At 40.3% G+C, this 19,993-nt stretch overlaps 1 protein-coding gene across 1 annotated transcript; it reads left to right on the plus strand.

Annotated features, from left to right (window-relative positions):
* The first annotated feature begins 13,157 nt into the window (after window positions 1-13,157).
* Window positions 13,158-15,330, plus strand: LOC149007361 (mitochondrial arginine transporter BAC2-like). Its single transcript, XM_089165899.1, has 2 exons — window positions 13,158-13,749; window positions 13,964-15,330. The coding sequence occupies exons 1-2, from the start codon at window positions 13,510-13,512 to the stop codon at window positions 14,684-14,686; spliced, it is 963 nt and encodes a 320-aa protein (XP_089022025.1). The 5' UTR covers window positions 13,158-13,509; the 3' UTR covers window positions 14,687-15,330.
* The last annotated feature ends 4,663 nt before the right edge of the window (window positions 15,331-19,993 follow it).

A 19,993-nucleotide genomic window follows, 5' to 3' on the forward strand; every position in this document is an offset into this window, starting at 1 on the left:
CTGTTGAACAAGAAGTTGTGCTAGAAAATGCTCAACCCCATGTCCAAAACCTTGAAGAACAGACTCTTGAAGCTACCACTGACCAAGTTCCTCACTCTTCTACGGATTTGTAGATGCCTCTCTTTTTTTTTTTTCTTTTTTCTTTTTTGTAAGGGTAGACCCTCCTTTTTGAGTCTTTGATCTAAATGACAATCTTCTTTGTTCTTGATGTTGCTTGTTGTACTTGCCTTAACCGTAGATTTCTAAGATTCCCGTTCGGGCGTACCTTTTTGAGACTCGATTGGTCCAAGCCAAAGTCTTTTGAATTTGCACCCTTTATTTCTTCATATGGTCCCCCATTCAAAAAATATAGGCTTTGGTGATCGGGAAACCTGCATCAATGTAACCCTGCTCCGCGATCGGGAAATTCGCATCAATTTTGCGGTTGATCCCGATCATAGCTTTTGTCCTTCCTTGAGCACCATAATCTTCATTGGGAAATGCAACCGTCACCTAGCTTTAAATATTTCAACTAATGGTTCATTACCCAAGGTAGCCGTCTTCGTAACCGGCATCGTAATCACCATGTGTATGGATGTGACAAGTTTAAACCCTTGTTTCGAATTTTGAAAAGTCGCTCAATCACCACCATTCATCTTTGCAGACGTCTTCCTTTGATATTGGAAATATGAACGCTTTTTTAGAAGAATCTCTTTAAGTCTTCTGCTTCACCGTCTAGAATCTTGAAGGAGACATTGTTGAAGGAGTTAGCCTTCATGCTTTTGAACTTCTATTTTCCTGATTTTTGTAGATAGGGTTTTGGATTGCCTTAGCCTTTCTTGAGTTCTTTAGAATTTAGGTATCTTTACGCCTGTTTGTCTCTTCCTGATTTTAAATTGGCTAATACTGTTTCTTTGTTGCAGTGTCCTCAAAACAACCTCCCACTAAAATCCCCGCCTGTTCTACACCAAAGAGGCCCTCACAATCTGCTAAAGAAATTTACAAACCTTCGTGGAAGTTGAAAAGGTTTGATCATGTGACGGGCAATTTTGACAGAGCGTTGGAATGGTGCACTCTTGCCCAAACGTCGGCCGAAAGCAAAGCTTTCGATTCTGTTCCTAACGATGCCTTCATGAAGTCACTAGTGATGTAAGTCTTCAATACTTAAATCACTTTCTTCTTTCTTTTTATATATTTATGATTCCCGAATGAATCTCTCATTGTAGGAGTATTGTGGATAACTTCCACAAACAGGTGGAGGCAGCATACAGGATTGGGAGGATGCATTCTGATCTTTCCAAGCTTCGGGCAGAATCTTCAGCTAAGGATCGGGAGATTGCACGTCTTCGGGACCTACTTTGGGAGGAGGTCAAGGTAAGAAACATTGAGATGGAACGTTTGTCCCAAGATCTTGATGTTGTCGATGGACGCATCCGTGGTTTTGAGCGAAGGGTAGTGAGACTTTCTGGAAAACTGAATGATTCCAAAGCAAAAGTTGAGGAGCTACGGAAGCAAATAGTTCCTCCCGATCTCGATTATATCCCTGCCAAAACCCAGAAGGCTTGTATCCTTAAGTATTTAGGCAATAAGCCTTTTAATAAGTTGTTGGACATTTTGAATGACCAGACCTATCAGGATGGTCAGAATGAGGTGTTCGAATCTATTTTGAGGAGAAACCCGAATTTTGATACGGCTCCTCATCAATTCCTTTATCATCTCGAAGTCTTCTCGAAATTACAGCTTCCTCCTCCCGATTGGGCCGAAGATGTTGAAGACCTGCCTACTCTTGATCCGGATATTACGATGTATCTCAACGACTCTCCTCCTGTAGCTCCAACTATAGAAGAGATTGCAGAAAACAAGGAAGAAGAGGACGCTCCAAATGTCAATCCCGATGGCGTCAATCCTTCTTCCACAATGATCCAACAGACTGCGGGAGACCAACTCTAAGATTCCTCGTCGATTTTCTTTTCCTTCTTACCTCAACGACTAAAGATGGAGTCTTTTCAACAGATAGAGGGGAAGGATCCTGGAAAAGCTAGATGAGGGATTCGGGATGTTCCTCCCAGTCGTTGGTCAAGCTCTTGTTCTTTTTAGAGAAATGTTCCTAGTCCAAAATATTATATCTTCGCCCGAATGTAGTTTTTTCTATGGAAATATTCCTTGTCCAAAATGTTAGAATACTCAGTATATCCCAAACGTTGTAATGGATGGCACCTACTAGCCTTTAAATGAATACAAAGAAAATTTTTGTATTAATCATTGTGATTGTAACACGTTCATCCTTCGGGGAATAACTTGATCGAACTGAACCATATCTAATTCGTCCTTATTAACAAGCGCTTAAAGGTGGCGTTCGGTTTTATCCGAAGCCTTAGATCCACGAGAATTCTGAAGAATTTTTTTCTAAGAGTTCGATGGTTACACTTGGTGTACATCCAACATACCTAACCCCCAAAAAATTCTTCACCCACTTTCATGGTTTTTGAAGGTCTCACTCGGTTTTACCCGATGCCTTTGACCTTGAGAGTTCCTTAGAATTCTTTCTAGGCGTTTGAAGGTCCCACTCGATGCTACCTGATGCCTTTACCTTAGAAAGTGTTTGAACTTCCTAGGCTTTTAAGGTTCCGTTCGGAATTAGTCCGATGCCCTTGACTTTAGAATTTTCATTGAGGCTTTCGAAGGTCCCACTCGGTTTTACCCGATGCCTTAGACCTGAAAAAGTTTTTTAGAATTTTTTTCTAGGCTTTCGAAGGTCCCACTCAGTGCTACCCGATGCCTTTACCCAAAAGTTCCTGAGAATATTTCGGGATGTTCGAAGGTCTCATACGGTGCTACCCGAAGCCTTTTGATTCAAAATGTGCTTTGCTATAGAGGGGCCCCCAGTCAAAAGATTCGGTAGTAAAAGCCAGTATTTGCATTGAGTAATTGTAGATCAACTAGATCAAGATTGGTAATAACTTCAAGGAAAAAGTTGGCATAACTTCAAGAGAAATATTTCTTCAAATGCTTTGCATTCCACGATCGGTCTAATTGGTGGTTGGACGCCAAATCCTTTAGCTTGTAAGCTCTTGAACCTACTTGCTTTATAACCATATACGACCCTTCCCATGTTGGGTCCAGCTTCCTCCAATGACGTGGATCCGAAGCAAGAGTGTTCCTTAGAACCAAATCTCCTACACGGAACTGCTAGTGTTTTACTCGAGCATTGTAGTGAGCAACTATCTTTCGATGATATTGTTGATTTCGAGCTATTGCTCTTGCACGAATTTCTTCCAATAATTCAAGGCTATCTAACAAACCTTTTTCATTTGCTTGTTCGATTCATTCCCAAATAGTTCCCGCCATTACCTTGACCGGTGCTAGCACCTCCAAACCATATGTTAATCTGAATGGAGTTTCTCCAGTGGGAGTTCGGACGGTGGTTTGGTATGCCCATAGGACATTTTGTAATTCCTCCGTCCACAAGGCTTTATTGTCTTCAAGTAGTTTCTTGATTCCGTCTAACAACGTTCGGTTCGTCACTTCCACTTGACCATTACTTTGAGGATATGCTACTAATGACATTCGGTGGTCCATCATATAAGTGTTGTAGAAGATCTTGAATTGAGGGTTATCGAACTGAGTTCCATGATCGGTCACTAGTATTTTTGGAATCCCAAATCTATGGATGATTGACTCCAGCACAAATTTTTCCATTTGTTTTTCTATGATTGATGCCAGAGGAGCTGCCTCTACCCATTTAGTGGAATAATCGATCTCTACGATCAAGTATTCCTTTCTCCTCGTTGCTTTTGGAAATTTTCTCATCAACTCTATTCAGAATTGTGGCTAGCTATTTTGGCACGGTCGAATGTATCTGGCACTGGTTGCAAGACCGAACATACTTCATGGAATCTTCTTGTAATTTGGGCCAATATAACCCAAGCCGAAGGATTTTATGCGCTATGGCTCGTCCACCCATGTGTGCACCGCAAATACCTTCATGAACTTCAGCCAATGTGGTTTGAGCTCCTTTTGGACCAACGCACCTAAGTAAGGGTCCCGCAAAGGACTTTCGATATAGACTCCCGTGTTGGATAGTAAATCTTGCCGCACGAACTCTTATTGATCTGGCTTCCTTTAAATCTTTGGGGAGTTTGTCATTCCATATATACTCAATGATGGGATCCATCCAGCATTTTTTGCTTTCTATATACAAAACGAGGTCGACCTTTGCGCTCGGGAAACTTAATTCCTCAATGTATACAGATGGTTCTAAGGTTTTTTCTCTAGCATTTGCTAACCTTGAGAGTTCATCTCCTACAGAGTTCTCCTTTCGGGGTATTTGACATACCCTTATATCTTTGAATTGCTTCCTTATAGTTCGGATCAGGTCTTGATACTTCTGTAAGCGAGGCTCTTTTATTCTGTATTCTCCTTCTACTTGGTTGACGATAAGTTGGGAATCATTGTATATTGTTGCTTCAGCTACTGCCAAAGCTTTAGCGAGCCGAAGCCCTGCGATGAAAGCCTCATATTTTGCCTCGTTATTACTTGCCCCGAACCCGAATCTCAAAGCATATCAGATCAGAAGATCTCCTGGACTTTTTAACAAAACGCCCACTCCCGAACCAGTTTTATTGCTAAAACTATCAACATATATGTGCCACATACTTGGCAGGGTAGGTTCTCCTTCTTCCTCGATCGGGGTTACAGACTCCACTATAAAATCGGCCAGGGCCTGTGCTTTTATAGCTGTTCGGGCTTGAAATCCACCTGGAATTCCCTTAGCTCGACCGACCATGCAACCATTCTTCCCTATAAATCAGGTTTAAATAGAACCTTTTTTAAAGGGAAATTGGTTAGCACCTCGATCGGATGAGCCTGGAAATACGGTCTTAGCTTTCAGGCTGATATCATAAGTGCTAGCGCTTGTTTCTCGATCATTGAATATCTTGTCTTGGGATTTAGAAGTACATGGCTAACATAGTAAATGGGCCATTATTTCCTTTCTTTTTCCCGAATGAGGACAGCACTCACGGCCGACTGTGATGTTTCGCCCTTCTCAGGCCGAGAAAGTAGTGGTGGTTGCCCGAGCCTTCTTTTCAACTCCTCGAAAGCCTTCTGACATTCATCCGTCCATCATGCCTCTTTACTTCCCCTTAAATCCTTCAGGGCTTTGAAGAAAGGTAAGCACTTCTCTCCCGACTGTGAGATGAATTGGGTCAGAGCTGCTATCTGTCCAGTCAGACATTGTACATCTCTAACAGTCATTGGGGGATCCATGTTGATCAAAGCTTGAATCATGACAGGGTTTGCCTCGATTCCCCTTGTGAAACCATAAACCCCAGGAATTTTCCCAAAGATACCCCGAAGGCACACTTCTCCGGATTCAGCTCATCTTGGTCTTTCCTTAAAACGGAAAATACTTCCTTAAGATCTATGATATGTCCTGTCCTCCGGAGACTTTTTATTAGCATATCATCTACGTATGGCTCCATGTTTTTGCCAATCAGATCACTAAAAATCTTGTTTACTGCTCTCTAATGTGTAGCTCCTGCATTCTTTAAGCCGAACAACATAACTTTGTAAAAATAACTCTCCCAATTGGTCTTGAAAGCTGTGAATTTCTCATCTTCCTAATTCATCAGGATTTGATTGTACCCGGAATAAGCGTCCCTAAAACTTAACGTTTAGTAACCAGCAGTCGCATCGATCAGAAGATCTATATGTGGTAAAGGATAACAGTCCTTCGGGCATGCTTTGTTGAGGTCTGTGTAATGTGTACACATCCTCCACTTTCCTTTCGACTTCTTTACCATTACAACATTGGCCAACCATGTTGGACATTTGATAGTTTTAATAAAACCAGACTTTTTCAGTTTCTCTACCTCTCATCTGATAGCCTTGTGTTTTTCAATCGAGAAATTTCGTCTTCTCTGGATTACGAGCTTGACATCTGAATTAATCCATAGCCTGTGTTCGGCCATGGCTCGATCAATTCCTGGCATATCGTTTGCTGATCAAGCAAACACATCTATGTTTTTCTGAAGGAAAGTTTTCAATTATTCTTTGATAGATTTTGATTGTTCGAATCCAATATAAGTGGACTTTGTCTCATCTCCTAGGTGCAAGCAAATTCATTATAATTTTCCACGGGTTCAGGCCTCTGCATGTTGTCTTCGTCTCGATCATCCCTTATCTCGATCGGTAATGCCGTGGCTTTTTCTAGTCCTACCTTTTCTTTGAGATAAGCCATATAACACTGTCGAGATAGCTTTTGATCTAAAACTACTTGCCCGATTCCAGTGTCGGTGGAAAACTTTATCTTCATATGTTTTGGTGAGACTATGGCGCCTAGCTTTGTCAACGAAGGCCTACCGAGGATCATGTTGTAAGCAGAAAGGTCCCGAACTACTAGAAAATTTACCCCGGATGGTAGATTCCTTTGGGAAATTTCCTACTGAAAGATCCAACTGAATTGATCCATCGGCAATGGCAGATGAACTAGCAAATCCATAGAGGTGTGTTGAAGATGGCTTCATCCCTTCCTCGACATTCAGCTTATGAAAAGCTTCATAAGAAAGAAGATCTCGTGTCGACTAGGACCTTGTGTATCTCCCTTCCCCCGATCCCTACTTTGATAACAATTGCATCGTCATGAGGCATGCACACGCCTCACTCGTCTTCTTCACCGAAAGTGATAGAAATTTCTTCCACTTTCTTTCTTTTTTGGGATTCTCCTGATCCCACGAATTTTGATTTAGCTTTCAGCTTTCGCAGGGACTCAGGTCCGTGGCCTCCAAATATAGTGACAATTGGGGATCTGCTAGGTCCCACCAATTCCTTCCCTTTTTTAGTCTTTGGGGCTTCGACCTGACGCTCCCTGCTTGCCGAACGATCCCTTTTTTCATTGGTCATTCTCTTCTCATCCTCCCAAACTTTCACAAAATTTGAGAGATGCCCCTGATTAATTAATCTTTCGATATCTGCCTTAAGGTGTCTACAGTCATTAGTGTAGTGCCCATAATCTTTATGAAAACGGCAGTATCTCTCCATATTCTTTTCTCCTGTTTTTGTTACTATCTTGGACGGCCATTTCAAAATATCCTGATTCTTGATCTGCATCAATATCTCCGAGCGAGGAGCATTCAGTGGAGTATACTCGTCTTGATCAAGGGATTGCCTTCTCCAAGTCGAACATGGCTTTCTGGCCCAATCTCGATCGTGAACAGGCTGCTTTTGTTTCTGGCTTCTCTCGGGGACTTTTTGTCACATCCACCCAGCCGGTACCCCATTTGGAATACCCGGGATGTGATCCACACAGGTCAATGATCCGAGGTCCATGCCTCCCACATACACGGTAACACAATCATGAACGAATAATCAATGGTAAAACAGATAATACCAAGTATCATGAATAAGATAAGGTAACTAAATCGAGTGCGGAATATAGATAATAATAAAGTGTGATCAAAATCATAAAGGGTGAGAGGTGTGGTAGTCACCCTCTCGAGCGCGGAAAAGAAGTAAATCAAGTTAGTTACATATCCGAATATCACCGGAATAATTCAAAGACAAGTTAATTACAATATCCAAGGTTCCACAAATACACCGGGGGAATGGGGCACTAGGCTGGGTTTCTTCTATACTAATGGTAGTCTCCTCAACGTCGGATGAAGTAAACCCGCGCTGCCGCTCCCGCACACCGTGGGCTAACCCTGGTGCGGATAGTAATCCTCCTCGGCTCCAATATACGGATCCTCACCGCGCCACTACCCGGAGGGTAGTTGTGGAATCATAGTCCACCTCATGGAGGTGCCATCGTAATCTTCGGTACTGGAATGTAATCTAAACCATTTGCACAAAAGGAATGAGTTCAAGAACTCGGGAAGTTATTCCATAATTAGAAATCATACACATTCGAACATATAATAATGCAATGTGATATGGAACATATGATGCGAGATATGAGCCTAACTTTATGAATGCTGGTCTCTAAGGTAGACATGCTTTAAGTCATAGCACCGTACTTCTCGGGTCGTCAGTCACTCTCCCATTTCCATATCTTGGGAATGCCCGGGAAGATCGGTAAAGTCATCAAAAGCCGTGGTAGGGGATCGGTCACCGCTCTCTCACATCACCATTTGGTCAAGTATCGGCGCATGTCACGGTAAAGCCTAGCCCAATGCAAGTCATCTACTCGGTCGGTCAAGTCGATTCGGATACGTCCATTCCTCGCCCCGCGATCCTTTCCGGTATCCTTCACACTAGAGTCGCGAAATCCCGGTTTCGGACTCATCAACCCTATTGGTCATCCACATATAGTAACGGGAGCTCTCACGTCCTCTCACGGATTGGTTACCGGTCTTGAGCGCCCGTGAGCCCAAGTCTATCCATATGCAACTCTACCAATAAATGGCCCCTTTCGGGTATCCGTAGCATGGTTTATGTCCCCTACCGGATTGGCTACTGGCCTAGAGCGCCCATCCAACCATACACTACCACGGGTTGTTCGGTCTCAATGCCCTTCCGATTCGGGTCTGACACGACAAGGATGAACCTAGCCACACAACTAGACAATCCTATGTATGTCATCCAATAACTCGGGAGAGTGTCGATAGGCACCATCGGAGAACATCCCATACTATTCCCTCCGATGCCCAAGGACAAGTGTCGAGGACACCCCCAAATCCCAAGTCATACGTAAGCAATCACACATCAAATCTCATCATTTCTCATGCATCCAATGCATATTCACAATAGTAATCAAATCATGATATTGAAACGAATCATTATAATCATAAGCAAATCAAAATGATAAAGTAACCCAACAAAGTATAAAGATTTAAATGCTACTGTTCTAACACATGTGTAACAGTCTCATAATGATTGAAAGGAAATTTAGGATCTTATTCTTTAAATAAAGCACAGTTCAATATTTGATGACTTATATGTTTATGGATATAACCATCCTTACCTTGGATGAGTTGATGATGAATTGAGAATACCAAGAATAGTCCAATAGAATTGTTAAGGCCCTAAACAAACATCAATAATAAGTTAGAAAAGAAGTTGGGAAGATCGGATGTCATTTGAGTCAAAACTGACCAAGGTTGCTGTCAGCAACAACTTTGGTCGATGGTCTTGGTCGATGGTATCGACCAAAATTGTCCTCGGGCAGAATAATGGATTTTGGGGATTTTGTCCGAAATGAGTCTTCCGGTGTTCGGATCAATATGAAACTTGGAGGCATACTTAACAACAGTAGTAGGACACTATAAATCAAGGAATTAACCCAATCCAATGGTCCAATTAAAAAGCCCCAATTTGAGCTATCAAGTTCAAGTGATAAACATCATGGCATGAGTTGGAATTGATTGCATTGATGAGGAATAGCATGCAATAGCTAAAGAAACTAATAGAAATTCGATTGGAATCATATGGAAATGTTAAACATGAACATAATACACTCTATAAGCTTAGTTTGATATCAAATGGTATGATGTTAATAGGTAAATCATGGAATACATATGCTAGGCATGAGATATAAGCATTAGCATCAATGAATGGCTAAGGGAATCATGGATTGAGCATGAGTAGGCACTTGGAGTGGTGGTTGCAAGGTTGCAGCACCATTCCAAATGTCCCATCAGCAAGATGACAATAGAAAAGAGTAGAAAAGGGTAGGGTAGAGAGTGGAATGAAGAGTCATACCCTAGTGTGGAAGATGAAGACAAGAATCAATGATAAACTAAGTGTCTTTGAGGAGATACCCTTCACACTAACCAAGGAGCTGCTTTGGGAAGCTCTCCCCACGTTCCCAGGTGAGAAAAATGATTGCAAAAGGCTCAAGGCTCGAGGTCATATTAAATAGAAAAGGAATATTCCATGGAATCATTAACTTGGCGGTCGGGACATTTTGGTCGATGGTATCGACCAAAATATTTTCAGCAGAAAACTCAGGTTTAGAACAGCAACTTCAAGTAGGGATTTGAAAGGCTATACAAGGTCAAATTGAGTGAGGTTTTCTTCCACAATTCAATCAAGAAGTCTAGTTTCGGGGAATACCTTCGGATTGTGCACAGGAGGTCATTTGGTACATCAATCATATTAATCTCCTCCGATGCGCAGACTTTCCTTAAACACCGACAATGCATTTAAGCAAGGGGTATCATTTTCAATGTCCATGGGCTCGGTCTCCGAATCATGATCATCAATCAGAATGGTCCATAAATCTCCTCTTCCACCGCTTCGGGTCCTCGGACCTGAATACAACAGTGGATCCGGGTCAGGGTCAAGGTTAGAATAGGGCTGGATATTACACTTTTGGCTCCTTGGTTGCTGTTTTAGGTTCCCCTTGTCGTGCATCGAGTATCTCTGTCACTTCCGCCTGTTTTTTACATCGTTGCACTAATTTGGCGTAGGTGGATGGCATAGTCTAAAGTAAATATTCCAACAACTTTTGGTTGGTTAACCCTGTGAAAATAGCCGTTTTCGCTACCTATTCGTCCAAATTCTCTATTTCCATGGTAACTTTATTGAATCTCTTCAAGTATCCCTGAATCGATTCATTAATTCCCTGCTTGATGGTAAAGAGTGTTTCCTCCGTTTTCTTGATTTGGATATCACTCTGAAATCGTCCGATGAACTTGCGGGCAAGCTCGTCGAAGTCATTTATCCTTCCCAAAAGAAGGTTTGAGAACCACTTCTGTGCTGCCCCAGTTAGGGAAGAGGCTAATACTCTGCAGAGAATTTCGTCGAATTTCCAGTTACCGCCATTATCTGTTGATAATAACTAAAATGGGCCGTGGGGTCTCCCGAACCATCAAAAGCTGTGAAAGTTAGGAGTCTAAAATTGTGTGAAAACTCAAACAGAGCAATAGCGTCAGCAAAAGGAGTTTTTGGGATGACCGAATATATATCATCAGTTTTTTGCCCTTGAGAGAGTTGTCCCAACCTTTGGTTTATGTTGGCAAGCTCTCAGCCAATATGCAACGATCGTCCATCCTCCATCTGAACGGTCGCCTTTTTCGAACGTCGAGATGTTAGGGAGTGAGTGCGAACTCCCCTTGGCAATATAGTTCAGGATTTGATTCGGCTAGCCTGCGGCCTGTCATGCCAATCGCCTCTTCTAGGTAATTCGCCAGTTCTCAATTCTCAAACTCGTCTTATGGGATCGCCCTGAGTGTTCGGGCCAAAATTTTGGCCTTTGGCTGGCTGTTTTTCTCCTTTGTTATTAGGTACAAACCTATCTGCCTTTCCTACATGTCTCCTAGCCTCCACTTGATCAGGAGCCTGAGGAGCGACTACTTGCCTTGCTAATGCACGGAGCATTTGCTGCATTTCCAAGAACTGGATCTGCATTTGATCCAATTGCTGTTGGAGGGGATTTAGTAGGGTTTAATAGATCATTACCTCCTTGTCCTCCATCTGCTCGTACTTCTTGATCACGACTTCTTTCAGGGAATATCTTCTAGATTGTTCCCACCAAGAAGTCGCATGTCAGCATCTCGCTGAGCGTCGTAGCCGCTGTTGCTGCTAACCTGGGTAACCATGACTTTTTGAAGCGTTTCCCGCAGACCGCACCAGATGATGCGTCCCAAAAACGTTAAGCCTCTGATTCTCCTGGTTATGGCTTGCAAAAAAGAGTTAGACGTGGCCGGACCATGGGGGTCGGGAGGCCACCTCCGAAGCTTAAGTCAATAACTGGATTGTATCACGAAGGCTCTGGCTAATTGCAGAGCATAAGAATGAATACTTAATTAGAAAACGATTCAGATACCAAAGAGGTAATGTGTCATTGGTTTATATAGACTTTACCTTCAATTCTCGATCGTTGAGTAAGTTCTCGATCTCTTTCGGTGGTCGTCCGATCATAGGGTTTCTCCCTAGATATTTGGGGACGCAAGTAGTTACCAATCTCAGCACGATTCCCTCACCGCTTTGCCGATAGTTGCCTCCTACAAGTCAACTTTGTCTTCCATAAAGTTAGGGAGGTCGTATCGGACTAGTAACTGAAGTGCGACCCCTTTATGATTATTTAAATTAGGTTTTGGTGGGTCCCGATTATGGTCTAACTAGGATGAAGACTGTGAACCCAATCCAATGGGTTCGGTGCAACTTTCCTCGTATCAACGCCTAAGTGGACAAAAGATTGGGTAGAGAAGTTCGTGTATGCCCTTTTGCTCACGTGGGGCTAGAGAAATAGATATAAACATGAAGAAAACTATTTCAGACTAGGGAATAATGTGGTCATAATTGATGGTCTTTATTACTTCATCAAGAACGCTTGGGAGACTTGTAGTAAACCTATGGATAGCATTGTCAATGACAAAACTATTTCCAAATGGAGATGCCCACAACAAAGGTGGTTTAAATGCAACACGGATGCTTTTTAAAAATGAGAGGAGGATACACCCAACTCGTAGGAATTCCTAGAGATCAAGAGGGAAACTTTAAAGAAGGTTTTGCATCTCTGTCAAGTTCTTGAAGTTGAACTATTGGCCACACAGAAGGGGGAGGTGGGCGGTAGATATGGGTGCATGGCCTGTGCAGATTGAAACTGACTCTAGGGAGGCCTGTTTACTATTGGAACCAACCACTTAAAACTAGGAAGACATGAGAAGTTAATCAAGGAGCTTTTAGGGATGTTTGTCTCATGAAGCCACATGCGTTTTTGCCATGTTGGGAGGGAGAGTGAAAAGGCGGCTGACTGGGTTGCAACTTAACGAAACAAATGAATTTCGAGTGATCTCAGAAGTTCAGCCAGAGCTTAGGAAGATTCTAGAAGAAGATCTCCATGAAGGTTTCATGGGGATACCCAAAAAATAGGGGAAAAAAAAAGAAAAAGAAATATACTGTTTATTTTCACCAACCAATTCAAGTAAAATCAAAATCCTAAAGGCGTGGCTCAGTTCATAAAGACCAACCCATCATAGATAAGAGTCCAATGAATCAGAGACAAGACATTAAAGATATAAATGAGAAATGCGACACGGAGTGGATTGGCTTTTCATTTATTTTTAATTACTTTCCATTTTTTTTATAATAAAAGGGCAGTCGAAATTTGTTTGTATTCAAAGCTAAATATGGATGCCACGTGGTATTCTGTTGTTGGATATCCACGTAAAGTAGAATTGGCAGTTTCCCATCTCATTTAGCCTTTTCTTCCTTTTCGGTAATACCGCATTTAGTCGATGGCCGAGCAATGGCTGTCCGTTGATCTAAGCCGAAAGCATTCTAAGCAGCACTGAAACTTTCTGACTCGCTCAGTTTTGTTCTTCTTCTCTCTCCCTCTTACCTCACCACTTTCTTTCTTCGTGCCTTTAGGAGGATTTTGTGTTACATAGATTGTTCTCTGTAATAGATTCTATGAACCAAACGAGGAATCTGAGATAGCCATGTAAGGATAATAGAGAAGAGATTATAGTAATCAATCAGAAGGATCACAACATCTTTGGGTTCTGGGAATACGGTGATTTCTTCACAAGGAGTGGTGTGTCGTCTGGGTTGGGTTGAGTTTCTGTGGAATGGGAGTGGGAAAGGATGGATTTCTGGCCAGAATTTCTAGCGAGCAGCTGGGGAAGAGAGTTCATAGCGGGAGGTTTTGGTGGAGCAGCAGGCGTGATCTCAGGTTACCCACTAGACACGCTGAGAATTCGTCTTCAACAACCTTCCAATCCCACAAGATCTGCCATCGGTCTCCTCCGCCACATCGTTTCTTCTGAAGGACCTTCTGCGTTATACCGCGGCATGGCCGCTCCTTTGGCCTCTGTTACATTCCAGGTTTCCTTCACCTCTCTTTTTATCTAAATTCAAACTTATCTGTTTCAGAAATTAGGTCTGAAAGGTGCTGGAAAACCCAAGAAAGCAGAAACACTCTCAACTGGTTGATTAGAATTTTAAAAATATGTTTCTGGTTTATTAGAATTTAGAAATATGTTTCTTTGTGGCATTTAATCGAACGGGTTCCGTAACTCGCTCACTTCTTTGATCGCAGAATGCCTTAGTGTTCCAAACATATGCAGTTCTATCACGCGCATTTGATTCATCAATTAATAACATAGATCCTCCTTCCTACAAGAGCGTGGGATTAGCAGGATTTGGAACAGGAGCCCTACAGAGTTTGCTGCTTTCCCCTGTTGAATTATTGAAAATACGTCTCCAATTGCAGCAAGCAGCAGTTAAATCATCACACAACCACCATGAAATCGATCAACAAGGAAGCCCATTAAGACTTGCTAAATACATTTTTAGGAGAGAAGGGGTGAAGGGACTCTACCGAGGTCTCACCATCACTGCCCTTAGAGATGCACCAGCTCATGGCTTCTACTTCTGGACTTATGAGTACACAAGAGAGCAACTCCACCCAGGTTGTAGGAAGACTGGTCAAGAGAGCGTTAGAACAATGTTGTTTGCTGGAGGACTTGCAGGGGTTGCCAGCTGGGTTTGTTGCTATCCATTAGATGTAGTAAAGACAAGACTTCAATCCCAAATACATACCGAGTTGGATCGTCCACCGCCCAAATACAGTGGCATCATTGATTGCTTCAACAAAAGTGTCAAAGAAGAGGGCTTTAGAGTCCTGTGGAGAGGTTTGGGTACTGCCATTGCTAGAGCTTTTGTGGTGAATGGAGCCATCTTTACTGCCTATGAGATCTCTCTCCGGTGCTTCTTTAGCGACAATAGCCCCGGAAGCATTCAAAGAGAGGAGAAGAAATAATGGGAAATGGAGTGATTTTGCTCTCCAACTGAGGGTCAAATTTGTTGCACCATGAAGAGCCTTGAGGTGAGTTTGCATTTGAACCCCAAAAAAAAAAGAAAAAAGCCTTGGAGTGACTCTTATGGTGATGGCATGAACATAAAACATTCTTATATGTTCTTGGTGAATGTAGCCATCTTTGGCTGTGTTCGATGGTCATAAATGAAAAGAAAAAAAGAAAACAAATAAATAAATACGATTTGGTGAAAAACATGAATAAATGATTGATCATGTTTCTACCTTTCTCCTAATGTTTTTTGATCTTCTTTTCTTTTCCGTATTTTCTTCCTAGCCAAACTTTCAAATGTTAAAACTGCGTTTGTTTGCTGGAATAAAGGTGGGGTAGGAAAAAAGTCTAAAAGTATAGTTTCTTTGGTTGCTTGGGTGGAAAAGTTTAAGGAAATTTGTCTGGGAGGTAGTAAGCCAACTTTCCCACCCCAAGCCTTTTCAAAATCCTACAAAATGTATGGGACTTAATGGAAAGTGTGGAAAAGTAAAAAAGAGATCAGTCAATGCAGGGTTGGTAGAGTGGTAAGATCCATACTTCTCAGTGGAGAGGTCATGGGTTTGACCATTGCGGACGACAAGCATCCCCCCTGAAGATGTAATCAAGGTGCGCGCAAGCTGCCCGGATGAACCTCAGATACCAAAAAAAAAAAGTCATGGTGTCAACTCTTGTTAGTGACATATTTAAATTATATATAAAAGTTATTCTAAGGATTAATCGAGATGCGTGTAAGCTAGCCTGGATGAACCTGAGATTATGGCTGCAAGTTTAGCCCTGGCAGCCATGAGCAGCCATGACTTGCCCTGAGCCCGATTAGAGCTTGGGCTAAAGATTTTGGCCCTAAGGGCGGGTTAGGGCCAAAATATTCTGACCCTGAATTAGGGCCATGGGCGGGCTTGGGATTACTCTTTGACCCGCCTGGCCGGTCCCTGATTTTGGCCCTAATCTAGGCCCCTTATTTTGGCCCTTACCCTTGTCTTGATTTTGGCTCTAATCCTGACCCTGATTTGAGTTTGGATCCTCCACCCACAGGAGATTAATTAATTTTAATCCGCATGAGTGGATACTTGACATATGTCAAATTTTAAAAACATTATCATGTTTTGTAGAAAGTTAACAAAAATAAACTATAACCTCATTACCAAAATAGTAAGCACCCATTTATTTTGGCCTGATCCTGACTGATTTTGACTCTAGTCTTAATGTTAATTTGACCATGATCATGTACTAGATTGTTACCCTAATCTTCATATTAACATTGAGACAAGTCTTGATTTTGGCATTCAGTCATTTTGATCATATTAGACTATGAGTTTACTTTTTATATTATTTTTAAGGTAATTTTTATTTGTCAACCTAAGTCAATTTTTAGTTCCCAAAAGTATTGATTTTTTTTTAGACAAAGGCGAGAGAATATATTATATGTAATAAAAACTGATATATAGATAATTAATATCTAACAAATCTACACCCCAACTTCTCATCATGTATATTGACATATTGGACTATGAGTTTACTTTTAATATTATTATTTTTCTTTTGCCTCCAATGTGATATTTCAAAAAACAAAAACTTATTAAGCATAGATAGTTGTGTTTGTAAATAAAATATCATTTTCTTTAACTATGAAAAAAAAATTGTGAATACTAAATTATCGTTGATTTACTTGTTAACAATGTTTTGAATATGGATGTTTTTTGTTGAATAAGAATATCAATTTATCGAACAATTGTGAATGAAAACATACTTATATAAGGCTTAAGTGCTTGACTTTGAAGATAAACTTTTCATTTTATCAAATCCCTTTTGAATTCTGATATTTCTAAGTTTACAAAAAGAGTTTATATGTAACATTCTCTACAATTAACTAGTTTTTTTAATTACAATTCTTCTCTCTACCTATTTTCTTTCATAAGTAATTTTAACTCCTTACTGTTGGAGAAAAACCATAAAAGAAAACAAAACAAAAAATAGATAGGGAGAGAGAAACCCAGGGGAAAGATAGACTCGAATGAAGTTTGACCATTGTCTTAGAAATTGAGAATCGAGATAAATCTTTTTCTTTTTCCCTTTGAGCTTACATATAATAACCATCGAATAGCAAATTAAAAAAACCCTAGAAAATATGGATTTTACTATTTCTCTAAAACCTAAATGGGTATAAATACAAATTGAATACAACTTTTGGACTATTTGTTGACATCTTTATCATTTTATTTCTCTGAATTGTGTTTGGAATTTAAGAATTTAACAACTTTAATATTTATTTCAATAAAAAATCCAAAAAAAATAATTCACTTATCTCAAGTAAATAAGTTTATAAAAGAATAAAAAATTCAAATAAGTAATTTAATTGGATAATAATCAGTCTGAAGGGTATTCCCAAATCCACATCCTATTAGTGATCAAACGGATTCGAATACCCTTAAACAAATGCGGATGTAAATTCAAAAGCGGATTTCAATTATTCGTTTAGTCATATACATGCCAAACAACATTTTATATTTTTATTAATAAAATTTATGTAAATAACTATGAGTTACTTATAATCAAATTTATAATTCAATTAAATTAGGATTTTTTTTATAGTCAAACTTGTAAATAAATGGAGATACATTTTAAGGGCCATAAATCTTTTGTCTTTTGAAAAATATTATGTTGGTAAGGCCTAAAAGGGGTTAAGAATTTTATAAATTTACATTTGATATTTTTTGACAAAAAATAGGTCAATTAAGGCTAGGGATAAGGCCAATTAGGATCACGGTCAATTATGGTCAGGGCTAGGAGAGGGCCAATCAAAGCTAGGGACAGGGCCAAAATATGGCCGATCAAAGCCAATCAGGGTCAAGGCTAGGGACAAAGCCAATCAGGGTCAAAGACATGGACAAGGCCAATCAGTGCCAATTAGGGTCAAAGCCAAGGACAGGGCCAGGATAGGGCTAATCAAGGCTAATTAGGGCCAATTCATCCCGACTCAACCCAATTAGGGCCAATCAGGGCGAGAATGGGCTTGGTCTAGCCCTGTAGGGCTTAGGGCTAAGGATAATAATCATTGGTCTTGAACTTAGGTTAGAACGAGAAATGAGTTCAAATCATAACATATAGGGCTGAGCTTGGGATTGCAAAAGCACAACCCAGCCCGACCCTGTTGTAGCCCTACGGCCCTACCTGAGCTCCAAAAGAACAAATAAAATCTGCAAGCTTTCTCTTCCAGAGTAATAATTATTTATCAAAAAAATCATACTATCATACTACTATTATAAAAGCACGAACTAAAAAGACACAATTACATTTTTTTTCTTCTCAAAGTACCCTTGCCTATTTACTTTATAGGCCTTTAAATCGTTTAAGAAAGATATCTACAGCCATAATTATCATTCATAAACACAATTGAGATGCATGTAAGTTAGTCTAGATGAACCAGAGATCCAAAAGAGGAAATAAAATGTACAAGCTTTTTCTCCCCAAATACAAATGATTGATCAAATCAAATCTTACTATCATACTACTATTACAAAAGCACGAGTTGAAAAGACATGGCTACATTTCCCTTTTCAAAAGTACCATTGCCTATTTAATACATTACATACTATCATACATACTATCATATCATACTACTATTATAAAAGCATGAACTAAAAAAACATGGCTACTTTCTCTTCTCCAAATTACCCTTGCCTATTTAAATCTTTAGATATTCAAATCATTTAAGAAAAATGGCTAAAACTATAATTATCATTCATAAACACAATATTAATTAATAGAATAATATAATAATTATCATTAATTTTGTTTGGAAACCAATAATTATCATTAATTGACCACGAACTCTAAGAACACGGTTACATTTCTCTTTCCCAAATTACCTTAGCCTATCAATTCATCGTTAATTTAAAAAAAAAAAAAAAAACCCCAATAAATATCATTAATTGAGCACGAATTCTAAGGACACGGTTACATTTCTCTCTCAAATTACCGTAGTCTATCAATTCATTAGATTTTCATTATTTAAGAATAATGTCCAAAATTGTAATTATCACTCATAAACACAGTATTAATTAATAAAATAATAAGATAATTATCATTAATTCATCTTAATATATTCCTTTATATTAAGAGTCACAATATTTAAAAACTATTATTAGAAGGATAGAGAAGGAGATTCAATAATGAGCTGAACCTCATATGAGTCATTATGAGTCATTAGCCCCTTGGAAAATTCAAACAAATCTTCTTCTCCTCTTTTTTGTTGTCTCCTAATGGCATTCTTATCCTTTCCAATTTCAATAATTTTATTAATATTAATTAAAATAATATAAAGTGATACTAATAGTAAATTCTTATTTTTAATTTCAATAACATTAATATTAATTATAACTTTGCATTGTGAAACATTCCTTCTCTCTCTTAATTCCTCCTTTAGGGCCCGTTTGTTTGCTGGAATATACTAGGGTTTTACAAATGGGGTGGGAAAGTTGTACATGTTTTCCACAAGATTACAATTGTTGGCGTGTATGGTTGCCTGGGGTGGGAAACTCACCCGACAATGCTTTCCACTGTGGAATCCTTGTCGGGGCTTATTTTTCCCACCCCACCGCTTCTCAAAACCCCATGATTTTAGTGGGATTTTGAGGGGAAATGAGGGAGAGTTGAGAAGATTTGGAGGGAGTTGTCAACCCTTTGACAGGAGCTACGGTGGGATGTGGGAGGTGAAGGTAGGAGATGACGGAGGAGGTGGAGGTAACAGTAATGGTAGCAACTGGCTGGCAACAGCAACAAAGGCAAAAACTAGCAAAGGCAAAGGCGAGACCCAGTAGCAGCGGTAGAGGCAAAGGTGAGATCCAAAAGCAGCGGCAAAGGCAGAAGTGAGAACCAAGAAGTAGGAGAGGCAAGAACCGAGCATCCGCGGAACCAAATCATCCGCAACAATTTTCCCCAGCAGAGAACCAGTAGCAGCGGCATCGAAAGAAGAAGAAGAAGAGAAAGAAAGTGAAGAGAACCAGTAAGCGGCACAAAGAGAGTGAGAGCCTGAGCCCATATACCACCACCACACTCACGGAGAGAGAGCATACTCCACCACCACCACATGCACAGAGACACACACACACACAGAGAGAGAGAGAGAGAGAGAGAGAGAGAGAGAGAGAGAGAGAGAGAGAGAGAGAGAGAGAGCATAGACGATTGCCACCACACGAACATAGAGAGATGGAGAGAAATTGGGGAAGTGTATTCACCCATTAAAAATTAATAACATTTTGTTT

The sequence above is a fragment of the Hakea prostrata genome, chromosome 8 (assembly GCF_041222555.1).
Source record: "Hakea prostrata isolate BN-2017 chromosome 8, UWA_Hpros_2, whole genome shotgun sequence".
In the NCBI taxonomy this organism is placed as follows: Eukaryota; Viridiplantae; Streptophyta; class Magnoliopsida; order Proteales; family Proteaceae; genus Hakea; species Hakea prostrata.